At 36.7% G+C, this 19,811-nt stretch overlaps 1 protein-coding gene across 4 annotated transcripts in view; it reads right to left on the bottom strand.

The window, feature by feature from the left end:
* Positions 1-19,811, bottom strand: part of DOCK4 (dedicator of cytokinesis 4) — a 254,830-nt gene that overhangs the window by 49,124 nt on the left and 185,895 nt on the right. For all 4 annotated transcript variants that reach the window (XM_074607063.1, XM_074607144.1, XM_074606881.1 and 1 more), the window contains exons 26-30: positions 18,063-18,161; positions 11,167-11,261; positions 3,354-3,429; positions 1,646-1,746; positions 949-1,007 (exon numbers count right to left, since the gene is read on the bottom strand). In XM_074607063.1, the coding sequence (XP_074463164.1) occupies positions 949-1,007; positions 1,646-1,746; positions 3,354-3,429; positions 11,167-11,261; positions 18,063-18,161 (430 nt within the window). The remainder of the gene's footprint in view (positions 1-948; positions 1,008-1,645; positions 1,747-3,353; positions 3,430-11,166; positions 11,262-18,062; positions 18,162-19,811) is intronic.

Here is a 19,811-nt window from a genome sequence, read left to right as displayed (position 1 = left end):
TATCCAAATAATTTAAAGGGATGACTTAGAGTAAGCAATAATAAATACTGTAAATAAGTAAAATATGCTACATAACAAATGTAAACAAGATAGTAATAAGCAAATATTTCTTATTTTGAACATTTCTCTTTCTACTACAGGATGATCTGAAAGACTGGTTTTTTACAACTACATGTCTTGCTGGGGAAAAGATTTATAGAATTGGGATGACAGTATCTCAGTAACCACCGATGGTCTTCATATCTTTAACGAGCCCTTTAATGACATGAACTATTGAATAATTGAAATATAAAGATGACAAACCTGGTGTCCAAATCTTCTACTCAGTTTTGATTTTCTTCCCAAACAATATTTAATTGCATTACTCTGAGGCTCATACTTTCAAACAGTTTGCACAGTTATTGCTTATAAATATAAAAATGTTCCTAAGTTTATATCCAGGCATATATTTATCTCGTGTTGTCCAATGTGTCATTTATACATCAGTCACTGATTTGTTTATGCCTTTATATTTTAGTGCAACTAGGACTTAGGGGACGATTTGATGTAAATCCAGCATCTCAAGAGAGCTTCAGAATTAAGATATATGTCTATTCCTTAAACTGTATGGCAACAGAACGAAAATTGTGAACATAAGTATATCTTCAGGCATAATAATTCTGCCCAAAAAGAGCAGTACTTTCTTTTCTAATTTTCTCTGATGCTATTCTTTCAGTTCTCTTTGAAGAAATAGGGATAGGTCAGATACAGTACCAAGGCTTAGAAAGCTGAAATTAGCTATAAAGAAGGGAACTACAGATGACCAGGGTTTTCCTAAACTTGAATCAAGACTTCATGTGAACTTAGTTATCAACAATTCCTCTATCACTGGCAAGTGTATTTAATAGGTGAAGAAATAATAATTGGTTTTCATTTTATAAGCTACTGATGATGTGTTTAATTACTTACCTAAATTTTGCCACATGCTGAAGATCTCACATCCCATTGTTACCCGCATGTCACCATATCTGCAATGTATTAAAAAATAAAGCAAAACAGTGGAAGATGATTTAAGAAAATCAAGTTCATATGGCATTCTGTGACATTGTTAAATGAAATGTCTCATGTGCGGTCCATAAAAAAACTACTTTAAAAATGGTGATTTATTCCAAGTTTTTGCTCTTTCCATTGTACCCAGCTAAAATTGGATTCCTAAACCCAGGTTTATTTGCCATATTGTCAAAAGTATTAGTTCTTTCTAAATGCTGTACATTGGTAACGCAGCTGTGAAGCAAAAGCTAGTTTTTGCAGTATATGAGAAGAAATAGTTTTGCTCTAGCTTAAAGAAATACAATGAACTCATACAGACAAGAGTGCAGTGCCTGGCAGAAACACCTGAACCAGTGTGAATCAACTTATGCACGATCTGGAAATTAGCGTTGGCACTGCTACAACATGGCTATTTTGCTCCCAATATCTGAACCGATTTGGGCACTTTTAGGAAGGCTGCTATCGGCTCTGAAGACCTATACAAACTCTCGTTCTAGTCAGTGGAAATACTGTTACCATTATCTTTTTGGTAGGCCTTTTTGCAACCTCCCATGCCTTGCATTTTGAGAAGCGTTTGATCTATTACGGTTTTCTAGAAGCTGACAGCAGTACTTACTTTTCTAAAACCTTTTTCTTCTTGGAAGGTGTGAACATCTCCAGTTGCAGACATAACTGGTTTATAAAAATGACAGCAAGAAAAAAGTAGGAATCCCATATCTACAATAAGCATATGGCATTGGGTTATTTCATTTTCTCAGTACCACCATTTTATGACCACTCAAGATGCAAATTCTCAAATCACATCGCTTGTTTCAGTTTCAACTAATAAATTACTTGAACTGTTTTTGACTAAATTTCTTTGCATCCAAATATACTTTTCACCAACCCCAAAATGTTCAGCAGAAATACATCTATTTTACATATTTTATATCTCTTAAACATAAAGGTTTCAAAGTTGCAGATAATTTTTTTTCATCCCTGCAAACGAGAAAAACCTTACCTTCTAAATATAAAAGAATTTTTTGGTATATTTAAATAGAAGACTACAAAAATTTATGCCTGTAAGTCCAAAACCTAAAAGATTCTGACACTTCAAAAGCTATCACATAACCAAATCGCCATTCTCTGGCTCGCCCTATTTTATATAATATTTGCAGGTCTCGCTGCAGGCTTCACTGGGCAAAACGAAAGCCAGGCTTTGTTAACATATTGCAAATATACAGATGTTTTGTGCACACGCTTTATCAATCAGATGTTGAATCTTCTCCTTAGAAGATTAAAATATAAATGTAAAGATAAATTATAAATACATTACTATATTGATTATTATAACCCAATTGTAGATGCTCCATGACAGGAGAAAGAAAGAAGTGTAGGGGAAGCCCAACTCCAGACACTGCCGTTCTGCAGGACAGTAATAACATTGCTAAGCAAGTTTAAGGAACAGAGATGCCTTGTCTACAGGCAATTCCTTTATCAGCTTTAGCCTCTGAACCTGTGGAACTTCATAAAGGATAGGCTTCCTCATGTCCAGTTATGTCAAGCAGATAAATCTGCATTCCTGCCAGTCTCTCCAACAGGAGTCTGGATTTTCGGAGAAGCACCCACAACTCTGCTGGAAGTCAACAGGAGCTCACTGTTTTCTCTAGGAAGGAAATTCTGCAGTTTTTACGATGAAGCAATTGGACTAATGTCTCTTGGTTGGGCAGAATATTCGTTCAAGTTTCCATGGGAATGGGTCTTTTCAGACACAGTCCTAGGTCGTCTTATCTGAATCCTGAAAGCATCATTCTGTAATTCACAGTTTATCATAGGTGCCGTATCTCACTATATGAGGTACTCACGCACATCCTTAACTACATTCACTGTGCAGTGTCATAATTTTCTAAGTTTAATTATGCAGCATGTTAATTGGTCTTGAGAGAAATTACAGAAATGCAAACCCATATTTTTGATAAATTTGCATCAATTAAAAAAAATGGAATAATATTCCTTTCTGCGATAACTCCAAAATAACAGACTAATAATAAAATTAATTTCTATAATCCAAAAAAAATTGCTATGCAAAAATCTTGAATAAGTAATCTAACAGAGTCTGAAATAACAAAACGAAAAATAAGAAGAAATAAAAAAATGCACACCACTCCTGATTTTTAAGACAGTCCTGTATTTAAGAAAAAACTTAATCTCTGAGCACTTGAATGCTGATTTAGTATATGTTCTAGCTGTTTAGATGCTGGAACTAAGTTTAATAACAAACAAACAAGCCACAGGATGATGTAGCAGCTATTACATCTATCATACATTAGACACATTCACTCTACCTTGTAATCAAAGTTTTCATTTAAGAAGTTTTTACGAAGGGCATCCGAAAGGTACAAGACTGTAGTAATGATCACACTGGGAAGAAAAGAATGAAAAAGACAGTAGTTTTCATTAAGTGGAAATTCATATTTAATACTCAGAGCCAGACAATTTCCCAATCAAGAAATAGTTGTAGCATGTACGGTGGCATTAAATACTACATTTTAAACATATACAAATATCTGACTACTAACAGCACCTATTGACAGAAAACATACACATAAAGAAAAAAAAAATAGGTGTAAGAATGTATGCTGAAAATAGATGTTCTGTATAGAAAAATATAATTCATCAGAAAGACAAACCATAAATTTTGTTCTGCAAATATCAGATTTTATACACACTTCGTCCTACTAGCACTAATATACACAGTTGGGCAATTTGGCTTCAGCTTTATTGGTATTGAAAATACGTGTGCGTAGATATAAAATATCTAGTAATTACCAATATACGATACTGACAGCCCTATGGACAAAGAGTCTTTTTAATGACAACCGATAAATGCAAAACTGTAAGAGCTCTGCAAGAATAATCTGCCTCTAAAGATCTCAATTCTGTATGTGGCAAACATTGCCCTACATTGACAACTGCCTGAATTATATTAATCTATTTTATATAATTATATATTATATATATAAAATCCTTTTACTGTGGTTGTCAACCAGAGGTCAATGACAACCTTGTTCATTGTAGCAACCAAGTTTGGTAATTACAGAATCAGAACATCTTTAAAGATTATTTAAATATAATTCATTTCAATGATTCAACTCTTAAGCTAACCTCTGCAGCACTTGTGCCTATCAACACATTTAGTCAAACCAAAATTCCACATAAACCATTAAATTATTTTTGAAAGTAGTCAGTAGTGGATGCTTATGGAGGAGGAAAAAAGATAAACATAGAATGTTCTTTTTGCTGTTACACTCATGTATTTTACAACAATCAACTGTTTAAGGACCTTCTGAGAAAAAGGTTATATCTACATGTTTTACATAGTTACCATCTATCCACTGTTGATACACCTGGTACTTCTTTCAACATGGTTCTTGACCTGTATGCCGTTACAGTGCTAAACTTTGTTTCCCTTTCTGCACTTTGGACTTAATTTTTTAATATTTTTGCAATGCATTCAAGACAAAATATGTTTTATTAAATATAATAACAGCAATATGTATTTTAAGGGTATAATATTTTCCATCTTCACAAAAATGAAGAATTATATGCTCACCAACCCACCTAGGAGATAAATTGTCTTCTGTCACTTTTGACAGATTTCAAGTTTATAAATACAAAATGGCTATGTATCATTTAGCTTATTACTAGTTCAAATGTTTGCTTCCATTTCTCTACTTTTAAAATGACTGTCCCTGCCAAACTTTACCTTCTGGTTTGATGTGTCTGAACACCTGTAACAGCCAAGTCTGAGACTGTTTTGAGAACACTGCTTGAGTCTCAAGTTTCATTCCTTCCTAGTTCCATTGCTCAAATGTCATTTTCATACATACTATTGTCTCAACAATTATAGCGTAGCTTTTCTATCCAAGTAGCGTTCCATGTTTCGCATTCATCTGTATGGTTACCCCACTTCTCCACCAACGGGGAGTTACAGTGTGTGTCAAGCACTCCTTGTTGCAGCACAGAAGACAAAGTGTAATATAAGCAAAGCTAAGAATCAAGGCAAGGATAAGAAAAGAGAGTCCTGTCATTCTTGTTATTGTGCATGATTTAATTTACAGCCCATATGTTTCACAAAATAGAAATAGTTTGCATATTTCAGGAAGATGTTCTGATAGAAAAGGTCAGTTCATCAGAACTATTGCTATGTAAAATTTCAACCTAAGTCCAAAGCAATAAAACCCTGAAAAAATGTATGCCAGAGAAAATTCCAGAAGATCTCAAGAACTGCAACCGTATTGCCAAGTTTACATTACATAGTTCTATTTATGTCTGAGACAATTCCTTTCTGGCCACATTCCTTCCATGTCAGGTGAAACTGAAGAGAAAGATCTGCTTCAATTCTTATGAGAGGAAAATTAGACTAGAAATCTTAAATGCAATTTTTAGAGGATTTTTTTCAGAATTTTCCAGAGGTAATACAATAACTGCAATGCAAGTATTTCTTGCTATAGGCAGCATAGGTCAGTTTTGATTTATTTGGTGAGCCAAAGATATGATATGGATTAGCTCATAAAATGTGGGTCTGTAGAGTGAGAGCGCTGTTGTAGATATGTTGTAGATAAAAAACTTCAAATCTGAACTTCAAAAGATCACAGAATCACAGAATGGTAGGGTTGGAAGGGACCTCTGGAGATCATCTAGTCCAACCCCCTGCCAGAGCAGGGTCACCTAGAACAGGCTGCACAGGAACGCGTCCAGGCGGGTCTTGAATGTCTCCAGAGACGGAGACCCCACCACCTCTCTGGGCAGCCTGTGCCAGTGCTCTGCCACCCTCAAAGTAAAGAAGTTCCTCCTCATGTTCAGGTGGAACTTCCTATGTTCAAGTTTGTGCCTGTTACCCCTTGTCCTGTCCCCAGGCACCACTGAAAAGAGCCTGGCCCCATCCTCCTGACACCCACCCTTTAAGTATTTATAAGCGTTGATACAATCCCCATTCAAGATGATCCCCCTTCAAGATGAAGCCATTGTCTTTGACCCACAAACAGCTATTCTGAATCCACAAGAGAAACTAAAATCAGGTAGGACAGAAAAAACTGGAGGTTCTCTTTATAACGTAGGTTCTATAAAAAAGCAAAATCGTACCACACAGAGACAGCAGCCAGAGGACAGATGGACAGCTGTCTGCTCCGCTGCAATATTCACATTCCAAGTTGCTTCCCAGCCAACGATTTCAAAACAACAACAACAACATTTATTTAAAAACCATTTGAGTATCAAACTAGAAAACACTGAGTTTGTGACAAGAGTTGCTTTTCTTCCTCTTACCACCTGCCACAAATTTGTTCAGAACCACTGTTTTACAGACGAAAAAACTCTGCTTTTAGCTAGTAAATTATTCTGGGTTCATACACTGAATGTTAACCCAAGGTCCAGGCAGGGCATTTTTGACAGAGTGGCTTTTCCATCAGATTTTCACAGCAAACCCTTCTGCAATACACTGTTTGAAAAATCCAAAGCAGCCCCCAGAAGTTCAAAAACTGGTTTGCTGCCTGGACTGTGCTCTGGCAACATGGCTTTGTCCCGGGCAGCCAATGGTAGAAAACAAAAGCTTTCTTTTTCCGTTCTGATATGGGACAAACACGTAACATTAGCTTCTCATTTCATCCTTTGATATTTCAGAGTGAAATCTTCCCAAGCACAGAGGTGTTTGAACAAAGAAAAAGTTGCTTTCCTATTTCATAAATAAATGAAACAAACTTAGAGTCATATATATGTGTATATATATGTACATAAACTTATTCATACATGCATACCTATGTATACATATGCTTTTTGCGACAGACTGAATACCAGGTTCAGTTGTTAGCAACATTTTATATTACATAAAAGCAAGAACGTTGTTAGCAACACTGTATTACATAAAAGCGAGAATTTTTGTTCATTGTAGGAGTCTCAGACTCCCACACCATGGGAGCTAATAGGATTCTTTAAAGCAGCCATAATGATAAAACTAATGCTAACTCGATGTCTTCCTTTACCATTTATTCCGTTTGAGTGACTTTTAAAAAACGATACCAATGTCCTTCAGTCATTACCGAATTAGATAACCAAAAGGATTCTCTGTTTAAAGTCCCTATGCCCAACTGTCAGTAGATACATTTGGAATTTTAGTATAAGCAACACGCTATACCAAATCTTACTTTACTGATCAGTTATTTTACTATAAATAATAATATTCATACATCCATTTCATACGCTTATAAAATTCAAATTGTGAATGGTATTATCTAGCATCTCTAGCATTCAACAAAACACTGAAAGGATATACAGAGTTAATCATACAGGATCCTTAAAATTAAAGGTTCTTGCATACTGAAAGCAGTGGTAAATTAGTTCATTGTTCAATAACACATAGGCACAGTACGTTATAAATATCAAACCTTGGCTCAGCAAGTAATAGAAACCCACTTTGCTCTCCAACAGCCTCCTCAATTGTTAATGAAACACGACATACCTGGAGTTCAGCTGAGTCTGTTAAATGCTCTCCAAAGATACCAGTCAATTAAAGCATTAGATACGTGATTCTCTTCCTAACCTTAGCGTAACTTAAGCAAGTGACCACTACACAGTGATTTCCAGTTGAGAGAGACATTATGAAGATGTTATCCAGAAGCTTCAAATTTAGTCTGGCATACTTTATTACAGAATTTTGGATTCCTTTCTGGCGCTAGGCAACTGATTCAGACATCTTCCTATATCATGTGGTGTTCATTTGCAGTTACAAAGAGGAGCTGTGCTTAGAGGGCCAGCAAACTAGCTTACTACCTAGCTGATGTAGAAAGTAAGTCTATCCCTACAATGAAAGAAATCAAAACTATATTCTATGTAAATATAAAAACGTATTTTGTCACTTAGTAGTGACATCCATGTTAGAAATATTAGACACCCGTAAGTGATTATTTTGCTTTGCTGAACATGTGCTGATTAGCTCACTGCAGGTATTACATGGTTATGCAGTTTTAAACAGAGTTAATGTCTGTTTCATTGCTCAACTGCTATAAGCTAATAAACATTTAGGATTTTTTTGCTTGTTCTTCTCCTTCCATCGCAGAACACAATTAAAAAAAGATCTATGTCTCTGCTTTAGTGCTAAGTCTGCCTTTTTAAATGTTACTTTATTTCTCAAATTTTGTAAGTCACTTGGTAGTTTTATAATGCTAGCCATTAATATCTTTTTGTGTTGGGCATCCGGACATTCAGAATTAGAGACTGTGCATGCATCATCGTGAACTATCCCAATTTCCGCATAGTTACAGATTTGTCTTCTTGAGTTCACAGTATCTTCTGGGGTTTTTTTTATCCCAGACAGCATCCAAGTATCAGATGCTACATAATTATTGAAAACACTGCAACAAGAAAGAAAAAAATCTAGAAGCCGGGGGCAGCAATATTTTTATATATAAATATTATATATTGAAATAACTATGGCATTTTAAGACCTAAAAATCTTTCAGGTAACTCAAGTCCTGCATATATAAATTAGAGAAAAAAAACGAATTTTTTTCCCCCCCTCAGGAAAGGCTTATTACCTGATTTTATCCTTGCTAGGACTCATTTCTTCCTTAGGCTCAGACAGGCTAAATCTCTCTTCCTGTAAATACTAGTCAGTTTGAATTTCTATATCGCCCTCGGGACAGGGGAGAGAAAAGACAGTGCTGCTGGTGATGTGACTGCAGTGATGGGTGAAGCTCCCAAGATACATACTGCCTTCAGATTAGCTACCGTTTCGCGGGCTGAAGCCCAGACAGCCGAGAAGGCGGCCATCCGACGCTGCAAACATGACAGTTGTTTTATTCCTGGGAAGCAGGAGTTAGAAAAGATCCAGGCTGTTAATGGCTTACTTGATTATGCTCTTAAAAAGATGGGCGAGGCCTTCTAGTTTTTTCCTTTTAGACATGACCAGAGGAGCAAGGAGTTCAAGAAGTTTTGCCTTCAATCTTGAAGAGTCTCAGACCATTGAAAGCACTCTGGCTCGTCAAGCGAACCTCAGGGAGAATGGCTCACAGCTGCTCCTGTCTGTGGTGCAGGCAGTGCCCCGCTTTCTCATCCTGCCTCTAGGCTCTTCCCTTTGCACTTAAAGATTTGGGGTTGGGACAATTCTAGCAAAGCTACTACTCTGTGGCTCTGTGCTTTTGAATGCCAGGGAAGCTGAAGGTTGGCAGCCACTGCAATGGCGGGGGGCACAAGTGAAAGGAAGGAGCTCCCATTCAGAAACAGGTCCAGAAAAACTAGTGTTCTGCAGCTGAGGAGAGAATAGATGTGAATTTTCCTTTCTACCACCTCAAAGAGGAAGAGAAACTAAGCCATAGATAAGTAACATAGGAACGATGAGCCTTCAGTTCACACCACACTTTTAAGTACACCTGGCCAACCCCCTGTTCCATGGTAAAGCAGCATTTCTTCCACAAAGGAACGAATGCCTAGCAAAGCAATTATTGAATGCTGAATTGGTAAAGATGTGTTTACACCCCATTTGCTGGCAGTAATGCTTATGCAATTGTGTGTTATTGGGTTCAGATAGCCAATCTGATTGGCTTCTCATGGCCAGCTCCCACCAGCAGTTACTGTCAACTTCTGCCTGTCTTCTTAGCCTGACAGAACGGGACACAGAGTCACCTCCTAGAAGGTCAGAAACAACATGACGTGGATTAATAAAAGGAGATGTGTGATGCTAACAAAAATACTGGTGCAAGTAAATGTTCCTTTTGCAGAATTTAGTATCATCATCTTCAGCATATCTGAACACGACCAGCCGGAGAAACATGTGCCAAGGACGTTCCTAAATCTTAGTTTTGTATGTGTCAGCTGTTGCAAAGCCATCTGCCCAGCCAGCTGTTTCTGGAATATAAAACAATTTCTTAGATTATATATATAGTCTAAAAGTTCCTATGTTTTTTACCCTCTTTCCTGTGTTTCTCAATTTATTTCTTAAGGATGACTACCAGATTCAGGCTGGTATCAGCCATATTTTCTTTAGTATCATACACAGAAACAAATGATCATATCCATTCTTTGATTATTAACAATTTTTTTTGCTGTAATTCAAACTTGGCAAGATTACTAACATTAAATGGGGTAATGAAAATGAACAAAAAAAATGTTACTTTGTTAAAGTCATGACAAAGTTTGAACAAATGCATGATGCTTGCATATACACACACACAACAAATATATAACATCAACCCAAGTTGTGCCAAATTTAATTGTTACAATAATATTGTTACTAGTAGTCTGTACAGCACCATGAATTTAAGTTCTCCTTGGAGCTGACAGGCACAATGCAGACTAAAGACCAATTTCCATCAGGCATTGCAGTACGTACCGTGAAAGTTTAAGTCAATCCTAAATTCTGGATTCCTAGGTCTGCCCAACACAACCCCCCTCCCTCTGCCGACACTGGCGTTTGTATAATTGTGCTGACTGTTCAGCTGGCTTATCCGATCAAAAGCTAAGCCTACAAAAAAGGATTGTAGACCTCTTGTAATGACTTCTCAGAAACGCTGGGAACCTGTTTCTGTAAAAATAAGGCCTGAGCAGAGAAAGAGTAGCTCAAAGCAGGTTACAACTCAAAGTAATGCTTAGAGCCCTATGTTACTGTTGCCTGTGCTGTACCTCATTTCCTGATTTGTGATTTTTAATTTGTGATTTTTCTGGCAAGCGCTAAATTAACAAACATGCAAAAACATCGTTAATGATATTACAGCAGATAATTTCTTCTTGAGAGCAAACAGATCTTTACCAACTCAGCATTTCAACAAACAGATTTGAAATGAAGTCCTGTTGAGACTTGTCATTTGCTACTTGGAAAACAAAGCTGCTGATGCTTAGCATCCTCATTCTGTAAAAGTGTTTCTGAGTTTCCAGTTATATGTGCTTACTGTAATTCAGAAGAGAAAGAGGTACAGATTATATTATGAATTTGTTGTGTAAAATAAATCCAGAGATTTTAAATCTCAAATGCAAAAATGAAAAACTGCAGCCAGCATTATAACAGATACTTTGCATTTTTATTACATACATCATATAACTTTATTTATTTATACCACAATCTTTGCATACTACCCATATTTTTTATTAACATTAAAAATGCCTTACTTGTTTGCAACCAAACGCATCACTGTCCAGTCTTTTGGAAACATCTCTGGTCGTATTAGTATCCGAAATACAGTGAAAATCTGCAGCAGGAAATCCTTTGGAAGGAAAAGAAGCAGTCATATGTCTTTGCTGCTCTAAAAAGAGAGGCAAGCTTTAAAAATATTTTAATCAGAGACAAAAACTATAGAAATAGCAGAATTGCATTTATTTTCAACATAGATACACCTCTGAATATTTTTTCATTTTTTTTTATTCCCCAAGAAAGCTTCAAATAGTGATTTAATTCATTTTTCTTAAAAGGAGGAAGATAATTTAATGTGTCATTTGATTGACAGCAATGCATAAGAGAAATGTCAAAGATGCATTTGGTTTCCCACCCATACACTTCCACAAATGTGATCCCGAGAACAATTTGCAAATCAAAAAAGCACTTTACAAACACTACAGAGTTCTGAATATCTCCTTAATCATGCCAGGGTTTCATCACTTTCAAGATCTATTCTGAAAGTGGCATTATTTGGTGGGAAAGAGAGAGAGCGTAAGGACAATTTTATCATTGGGTTTGCAAAGACCAGTGAATTCAATAGCGATACCCAGGCCCCCGAACTGTTATCGCAGCTGGCTGGCCGTATGCAGGTCACTTAACCATTCTGTCTCATTTGCTGAATTTATAAAAATAGTGAACACATGTGAGCTACTTTGAATGTAGAAAGGACTGCTTAAGAGCTTTTAGCATTATCGTCTCCTATGTCATTTACATCATGAATAAATAACTAAATTAAACCATTCCTCTCAGCACACGGGTTTTCAGGTTTTCTTTTCACAAATAAAACTACCGACAAGGGTAATATTTCTAATGGCCCATCTTGATTGTGTGTAGTACTGCCAGTATTTTTTAGTAAGCAAAATGGAGCTTTTGACAACATGAAGAGCATGAAGGCAAGTGATGTAACACGCCTAACAATCCTTGTGGTACCTGACCTTGAAATGTTTTGTATTGATTCTGCCCGCACCATTTGTAGAGAGTGAGCCTGAAACACAGATGAGATGAAGATACAACCATAGGATAACAAATAATTTTCAACATCAAAATATATTCTCGAGTGCGTTTACCAAAGTGTAGATGACGGGCATTGCACAACAGATGTCTTTCATTAGAGAATCACTGTAAAGGGGGACGAATGCAGGCACTGGGAAAGCAGCTGAGATCCCTGCACCCACCCACCAGAGAAGATTACATAAAAGAGACAACCTGTTTTCTGAGCAAGATGCCAAAAAATTCTCTCTATTAAAGAGTATAAACGATACTCATTGCAGATAACACAGCGTTTGAACACAGGTGACCAGCCTTATGGATAAACAAGTAGCTCTACAAGCAACACATTTATTCCAGACTACTTTCCTATAGCTTTGCACCTTGTAGCTAAATTTAAATGCTTCTGCCTGCTCCTTTTTGTCTTTAGGGGTTACCTCCCTTCCCTGTGCTGTAATCCCAACAATACAACAATGGCTCGAATGCTGCTGTATGTTACCTCACAATAATGTCCCCAATTCTGCCATATACCATTTTTATCCCGTCTATTGTCCAGACACAATACATGTTTCTGCTGTTAGGGAGCTGACTGGCTGCTGAACTGAAGAGAGCAAATGGCTGCTGTTGGGAAACCAAGCGATGGTTTAAGGACTTAAAACCCCAGGGCTGTGTGAGGTGTAAACTTGGTGCCTTTGAGACCCATGGGCCACTGCCAAAGCCTGCTGAAATTCATCAGCTTGTTCAAAAGTCATTAAGAAAAGAATGACAGACAGAGAGGAAGATCACATATACTTCATTTCTTTAGGTAACTGGGCTAAAATGAGAATAAATCTTTTATTCCAAGCAAGCTTTAAAACAAAGCAAATGTAGACACTGGCATTAAATTTTGAATCATTAACACCAGGCTAATTATTTCTAATTTTAACAGAAAAAATAGAAAATTGTGTTATCAATTTAGTGACAAGTGATATTAGATACAAAATGTGGATTTGAAAAGCTCGAGTAAGACTGAAGATCTCTTTGTTATAGTACATGTTAAAAATATATAAACAAAATGCAGTATAATTCAAAGCTGAAATACAACTGAAAGAAACAGATAACTCATAAAAAACTTTACAAGAACTAGTTAGTTTTAAGATTTTCAAGACACAACTATTAAGCTTCTGTTAACAGTATTAATCTGTAGTGAACTTTCATTTTTTTATGATTCACTTTTTGTAGATTGGGTAATACATTTCTCTAGGAATCCACTATAAGCATGGAAATAACCAAAGGGGAAAATACCAGTTGACTTTGCCATTGATGTGCTGGGATCCTTCATGTGTCAGCACTGCTCATCGATATTCAACGCCGGTGCTCACTCTCAAGGGACCCACCTCCACGTAGCAATTCCATAAAAAATTTTGATCACCATTACAACACCTGGCATTTTGCATGCTGCAATTGCTCATTTTTGTTTCATGGTTCAAACGTCACAAGGCATTACTATAAAGTACCATTCGTGGAAGATCAAATTTGTAACTATATTTCGAACTGTTTCCTGTGCACTAAACTATTATCTTTCATAGTTGTATCTGCTCTGCTGAACACATCATAATGATTTAGTAACAGATTTTAACATTTAAAAAACATTTTTGCCGGCAGTATAAGTGAACCAACATTTGGTTGGTTGAGTACAGATATAATTAATGTCTCACTTGCCTTCTATCTTAGGAGACAGCAAGAGAGTAATTTTGTCCTTTTACATACTCTAAATACCATCTCTTAATATTCCTACCTAGTGTACATAAGCTCTAGTACTATCTTACACCACTTAAATAACATCACAATATCACAGTTCAGTTTCCTCTAGCAGCAACATTTGCTTCATGAAATTATCAAACTGTGATTAAGTGAGAAGCATAGCCTTTCGAAAGACTGAAAAGCATCTATTCATTTAATAAAAAAATGCCTTGGAATTTCTTTCACATTTCCCTGTATGCATGTAAAATCCTCTGTGAAGCAGGTCAGACTCTTCACTGGATCTCTCAGGGTGCATCTACATTAACATTTTAGTTCAGGTCAACAGCCCACTTTGAAGCTAATTGCTTGATCATCCATCGCTTTGGCTCACACTGCAGAGTTATTGAGCTACTTGTTATGAAGTCTTTATAGAGCATCCTAGAGCTTTTTTGCAGTGTGCCAAAGTACCCACAAGACAGGATGATTTGACAGTGAGTTGTGTCTGCCCAGGCAACTCATCCATCCTGCGGCCAACTCCTTTCCCAGATCTTCTTTCCTTCACTCCTTCCTTAATCTGTTATCAGAAGCTGCAAAAATATTTGGTTTAGAGCAATCCCTGTGCCCTAGTACTTGTCCTTTCAAAAGTCACATATGTGAGCAGATGTCCTGGCATAGCGGGGGAAGGATGGTAGTTAGAACTGAGCTTCTCCACCAGAGATATTCCTCGTGCTTACGGACCTGTGTCCCAGGGGTCATTAGAGAAGAGAACAGTGGAATACATTGCACTTGGTGGTAGGGTTTGGCACCCACCTTACCCTGCTCAGGCTCCTTTAGCTGGGGATTATAGAACTAGTAACGTTTATATCTTTTTCTCCATCATAACTCTCCTGTATATCTATTCTGCCACATGATGTAGGGTACACTGGCAATGGATAAAAACTAGGCCTTCTGGCAGGTGCTTATCTATTTGTTTTATCTTCTTTTAATTTTTTAATTAAAAACCCCACACATATCAGCCAAAACCACCTTGCTGTGGTCAAAGCTGCATTGTGCTAACATATAATGTTTTTCTCATTCACTTTCCCACTTCTCCTATTAATAACTTCCCCTGTTACCTTTTGTCATAAATTATATCTGAGCTTCTTTGCGGCACCAAATATCCGCCTACAAGGGCGCCTCTGTTCTACAAATTGCTGTAAAATATATTTACTAGAAGAAGATGGCATTTTGTGGTAAGCAAAAGGAGCATATCTTTAAAATAATATTGAAAGATAAAAGGAAGCATTTAAAATTACTGCCTTATTAAAGTCAATGTTTCAAAAAGTGAGTGAAGTATAGTCTCTGGTGCTACCACTCAGCCATGAATCCCCTGTCATTTCTTTCTTACTTCATTTGCATGTTTTCAAATATAAAATGCTTTTTCTATCTCCTGCTTTGTGTGGAAGAAACCTGACTCTCTTAAAGAAATTACTAAAATAAAAACAGTCACCATGTCAATTACTTAAACTAAATATGTTTACAAAATAGTGGAAACATTTCCATAAACAACCACTTGTTTAAAGCATCACTCAAGTCCATGTCATATAAAAATGTGTAGATGCCATTCCTTCAAAGGCTCCATTTTGCTATACTGTGATTAACAAGCTGCAAACAGCCTTTAATAATTTCGGTATAGACTGTTAAAAAAAAAAAAAAAAGAGTAAGAACTGCAAGCATATTTCGAAAGAATGAATGACAACATTCACTCCCTTTTTACAAGTATTTGCATGAGTGAATTTTTGTTTGGAGAAGTGGTTTGGTGGAGGTATTTTTTTAATAGTATCACAAATGCTGTGCAAACTTGCAGTCATGCAAGCACATGACATAGTCGCCTTCAGAATTAGTCCAGAATAAAGAAGAAATACCTTGTGATATCAGTGCCTAACCATTCAGTGTAGATGGTTAATTACAAACAGAGGTAGGCAGAGCAAAACAGCACAGCAGATAGCAATTCAAAGGCCTGGGTGACACGCAGATAAGTCCCTTGGAAACCCCATATCAGATTTGTACTTGTAATGTGGCTTAAGGAAGACCAAATCCACTTTGACATCACTGACCAGGGGGCAAAAAGGGGATTAAAAAATACAGCAAGCTGATGGTAGTTACCACTGAAGCTTAAATCCCAAAGTACATGCTAGCCACAAGATTAACTATGGCTACTAGTTCAATCTCTCAAAACACCTCACACACAAAAAAGTCTTATCAGAGATATTTACACCTTCTGAATCTTCATTTACTCATACTGATGTCATTTCCTAAGAAACATATCTTAAAGCAGTATAAAATATCAAGGAAGTTCCACAGTTGGCAATCAAAGCAGAAAAATACAGAGGTAAGAGGCGAGATGGTTTAGATAGCTTAAGTCATACACAATCACCTCATGATTAACAGCAGTGTCAGCTTCACACACTAGCTCTCATCTTCCCCTCTTGCTCTCAGTTATACGTATTTCAGTGATATTTGATATTTCCAAGTGAGGGGAAAAAAACAATATCTTGTATTATTTAAGATTCAGGAAAGCAGGAATGCTGCATTAATTATGATCAACTGACTGCCACTGAATCACTGATGGAGCTGATGCTGATTTGATGAGATCTGAATGGAAATAAACTCTGGACTTGAGTTCTTAAGACCTCTATTTTGATAGCTGATGGCACTGGCTACAGCTGCTTTCCATATGTCTCTCTATAATAGTCGGGTGTGTGCGTGGGGGGAATATAAATGTGTCAAATCAAACACCATTCAAGCATTAATTCTAGAGATTCTTCATGTTCTGGAAGCAAGAAAGTCTGAATAAACTCAACGCTATTTCATAGATACATCAAACAGAAATCAAGCTTGAAACTTCTAGGAAATATAAAAATCTAAACCTAGTAATAGGGACCTGCTCAGAACTCAAGCAAAAGGGAAATAAATTTCAGTAAAAAATGCCTAGGTTCCACAACACATACTAAAAATTGCCTAAGGATAAAAACTATGCTAGGCGAAAACAGATGCTGTAATACTAGTATAAAGTCATCCACCCTGTATAACTCCTAGGTAGCACTCTTGATTCATGGTAGAGATAACTGCTTGGCATTTTCTATCTTTCAAGCTCAATATGAGCACCTCACTACAAAGAAAAGGCACTCACAAATGGTATGCTCTCTTCAGAACAGCTCTAAACCGATATCAGGAATTTAAGGAAATCTGAAATTGCACCATGACTAGACTCCCCTTTTCAGGGCAGTTTACCAAATGGTTATTTAAGAGTAACATCTAAAAATATACTATCACACTAGGACATGATTACCCTCCTGTCTAGGATCACTGGCTGAATAACGGGCATAAGTGATTACTCAAGATTTCTTGTGTGGATCAAATTTGGTACTACGTAAGTTTGTCAGGGTCTAGCAGAGTGACAGTCTTAATGTATATCTTTATGTAGGAAATCCTTTTTTTTTTTTTTTTTTTTTAAAATCCATCTCCTTCTTCTAAAAAGGAATTAAAAATGCAGTATCTCCATGAACCCAGTAACTCCATCAATGAAATTGGTAGAAGCTGCCCTGAAAGACCTCTGCAGCTACTCTCTTCCATGATCAAACTGGGCAGACAGACATCACAAGTCTGACAGTCCCTCCTGCCACTGGACTCACTGCACAGTTAAGAACAATGGAGAGTTAGTTAAATATGCATTTCTCAAGCTGCATGTTTGCCATTGCTACATATAATTTAATGAATGACTAAATAAACAAATATAATGAACTAAACAAAAAACCCTATGGCCTGACAGAAAGAATCAAGCAGAACTGTGTAACCTTAGATTGAAACCATCTTTAAAACAGGCTTGGAGGCTAAGTTTATGGCTTTAAAGCTATTACATAGTCCCTCGCATGCCGATTCTCTCTGCCGTCACTGTAGAAGCAACAGAATCCAAGCCCCACCATAAAAGTGGACCTGAGTACACACGAAAGCCTGTGCAAAAGTTAGTTAATCTGAAAAAAGGATTGCATTTAAATACTGAAGTGTTTCATCAAAGCACAGGGATATCTTAAAGGGAGATAAATAAAAAAGAGAAATAAAAGGAGACTTGAACAAGTGCAAAGACAACTCTGTTACTTACCCTAAGATCTTCCTTAGTGTTGAAGCTATCAAGAAGCTGTTGATAATGTCTATCAGTCATTTGTCGCAAGAGTGACAACAAACAGGAGACAAATTCCCCCTGTTCAGATAAACCAAGAATAGAAATATAGATTATAACGTCTTCTGTACTTGAGCTTAAACTGTCACATTATAAGCACTTAAAAATAATGAACAAATGCAAGGGAAATTAATCTACAATTAGGCTTAGACTCCATATTTTGTGAAAATACATTAATTTAGCTATGAACGTACTTCCTATTTAAAGAATTATTTTTCCCCAAATGCAGTTTACTTGCTTAGCAAAATCTATTTGAAATAGTTCCAGAAGGGCTAAACCAGTAAAATTTTGATTTGTGATTTGTTTCCTTTGTATCTGTTTTTAAACAGATTATTTAGATTGCTAAAATTACAACCTCTTACTCAACTCAGTTTTGAAACAAATATAAACAAAAATATTTTGCAACAATTCTGGGAAGAACGCTATTGTTTCACTTTAGGGAAGAAATTAATGGAGTTAGCTGGGAATTTTTTAAAAATATTTTTTCATCACAAAAAACCCATATTTGTCAAAAAGAAAAATCATTTATGGGATTGAACAAACTTTGAAAACGTTTTGATCAGAAATTGCCTTGGACCTACAGAGGAATATCTCATTAAAACATATATCTAGAAGTTGAGTTTAATCATAGGGCAAAGACCACTCTCTCCCACGGTGCCAATTCCTGGATTCACACTCCACATTGCGGAAAAGGGATGGTCCAGGCAGAAGCTGAGGACCTTACTGGACTGCTGTGAGGATTCTTCCCTGCCTCCTTCAGGCAGCATGGGATTCAGGAATAAAAGAGCAGAGAAGTGCACAGGGTATCTATCTCCTGTGCATGATCAAGATGCTACAGGAAGGAATAGGTTCTCCCTCACTCCCTTTCCTGTCCGCTTGTTCTCTTTGGAACTGGCAAGAAACACTGAATGGCATCAATCTGGTCTGACTGCAGAATGGATGGGGAATGGATGAGTAAAGAGTGAAAGGTCTGAATTTCATCTCAGTGCTTAAAAAGAACAATTCTGAAATCATATAAACTTGTTAAAAAATGGGAAATACACTTCCAGCCTGTATCTACCAGGAATGGGGAATGAGACTGGGAGAACAGACAGGTGCGATAACTATTTTTAAATGGTGTCTTATATTAAATTGTCAAGTCAAATTTTGGGAAAATTTTTACCTGTCTTCCATTAAAAACAGAAAATAAGACTGAAAAGGGCATATGCTTTCACAGGAATGGCTGTTCCAGATTTTGCATTGGAAGGCCTAATTCACTTGTGATTATACCTTGTATATTTGGTGGTGTGTGAGGGGATGGCTTTCACTGGCAATGTGGTGATAAAATAATAATTGTCTTGCCCATAATAAGATTCTACACTGAAGTAATGATCCCAAATTAATTACCTCCCTGTAAAACCATTGTTTTTACAGTGAACATAGCATTCTCAAAACAATATCCTAAGGCTACAAAGTCTCTTAATCTTCATGCTCTGGGCATAACTATCAAGGTTACTGCTGCTATCTTGTAGATATCTGAAAATGTATTTCCAACCCTATCGGGTTCTCTTCAGAAAACAAAAAGACTTTGGTCTTCTATCATTTTTTAATATTTTCAATTTCATTATACCTAGCCTCAATATGATTTTATTGTGCCATTTAGTACAATGTATGTTCACCTAAATAGGCATA

Source organism: Larus michahellis, chromosome 1 (genome assembly GCF_964199755.1).
Source record: "Larus michahellis chromosome 1, bLarMic1.1, whole genome shotgun sequence".
Lineage (NCBI taxonomy): Eukaryota > Metazoa > Chordata > Aves > Charadriiformes > Laridae > Larus > Larus michahellis.
Note: the sequence above shows the minus strand (reverse complement) of the source record. Positions and strands in the feature narration are given on the sequence as shown.